This window comes from Volvox carteri, assembly GCF_000143455.1.
Source record: "Volvox carteri f. nagariensis unplaced genomic scaffold VOLCAscaffold_99, whole genome shotgun sequence".
Taxonomy (NCBI): domain Eukaryota; kingdom Viridiplantae; phylum Chlorophyta; class Chlorophyceae; order Chlamydomonadales; family Volvocaceae; genus Volvox; species Volvox carteri.
The window spans coordinates 289219-289998 of record NW_003307642.1 but is presented as its reverse complement, the minus strand read 5'-3'; the positions used below and the strand labels follow the sequence as shown (position 1 = coordinate 289998).

Genomic DNA, 780 nt, shown 5'->3' with positions numbered 1-780 from the left:
GTCCGGCTTGGGGGGTGCCGGGGACTTGCCTGGTTGCTTGCACGCTAGTTTACCTGGCTCAGAGGGACCCGAGGGGGGGGGGTAAGCCCACGGGGGACATCACGTGCGAGGAAGTGGGAAGTGAACTGCTGCCGGTGGTGTCCAAGAGGTCCGAAACCCACGGCGGGAGGGGCCAGGGGAATATGGGGGACCCTCCCAGAGCACACCACGTAGCCGTGCGGGAGGACTAAGACCACGACACCCCTACACCCCCACCTCTACAGAGCCCCAGGGCAGGGGAATCCCTCTTCCCACCCCACCCCGCCCCAGCTCCCGGGCCCACATGCACCTTGATGGGTGGCGGGCCCCCCGCGTGCGATGGCGCCTCCCACCTCCCCCTCCTCTTGTCCTCCGCCAGCACGGCTCGGAGCAGGTCCACGCGACGGGGGAAGGGAACAGACTGCCCGGGGGAAAGGAGGGCAGGACAGGAGGGGAGGAGGAGGCACGGATAAACAGACAAACGGACAGACAGACAGATAAACAGACAGACAGATAGGCAGACAGATAAACAGACAGACGGACAGACAGATAAACAGGCAGAAAGGCAGACAGACAGACAGACAGACAGACACATATCCATAAAAGCAGCTCAGTTTTACCCCCTACCCCCTTCACTCGTTCGTGGTTCGTCTTCCCCCTCCCCCCCATTCCCCCCAACCTGCGGTGAGACCTTCAGCAATGAGGCCAGACTGCCGGGTCGGCAGCCCTCACCGGCCTTGGTCTGGGGGCGGGGGGCAGGGG

At 64.1% G+C, this 780-nt stretch overlaps 1 protein-coding gene across 1 annotated transcript in view; it reads right to left on the bottom strand.

Annotated features, from left to right (window-relative positions):
* The window catches only part of VOLCADRAFT_99935 (uncharacterized protein), a gene marked incomplete at both ends in the record, with an annotated part of 14164 nt that overhangs the window by 6055 nt on the left and 7329 nt on the right, over nucleotides 1–780 (bottom strand). Inside the window, one exon of the mRNA XM_002958580.1 lies at nucleotides 372–439. Within this exon, the coding sequence (XP_002958626.1) occupies nucleotides 372–439 (68 nt within the window). The remainder of the gene's footprint in view (nucleotides 1–371; nucleotides 440–780) is intronic.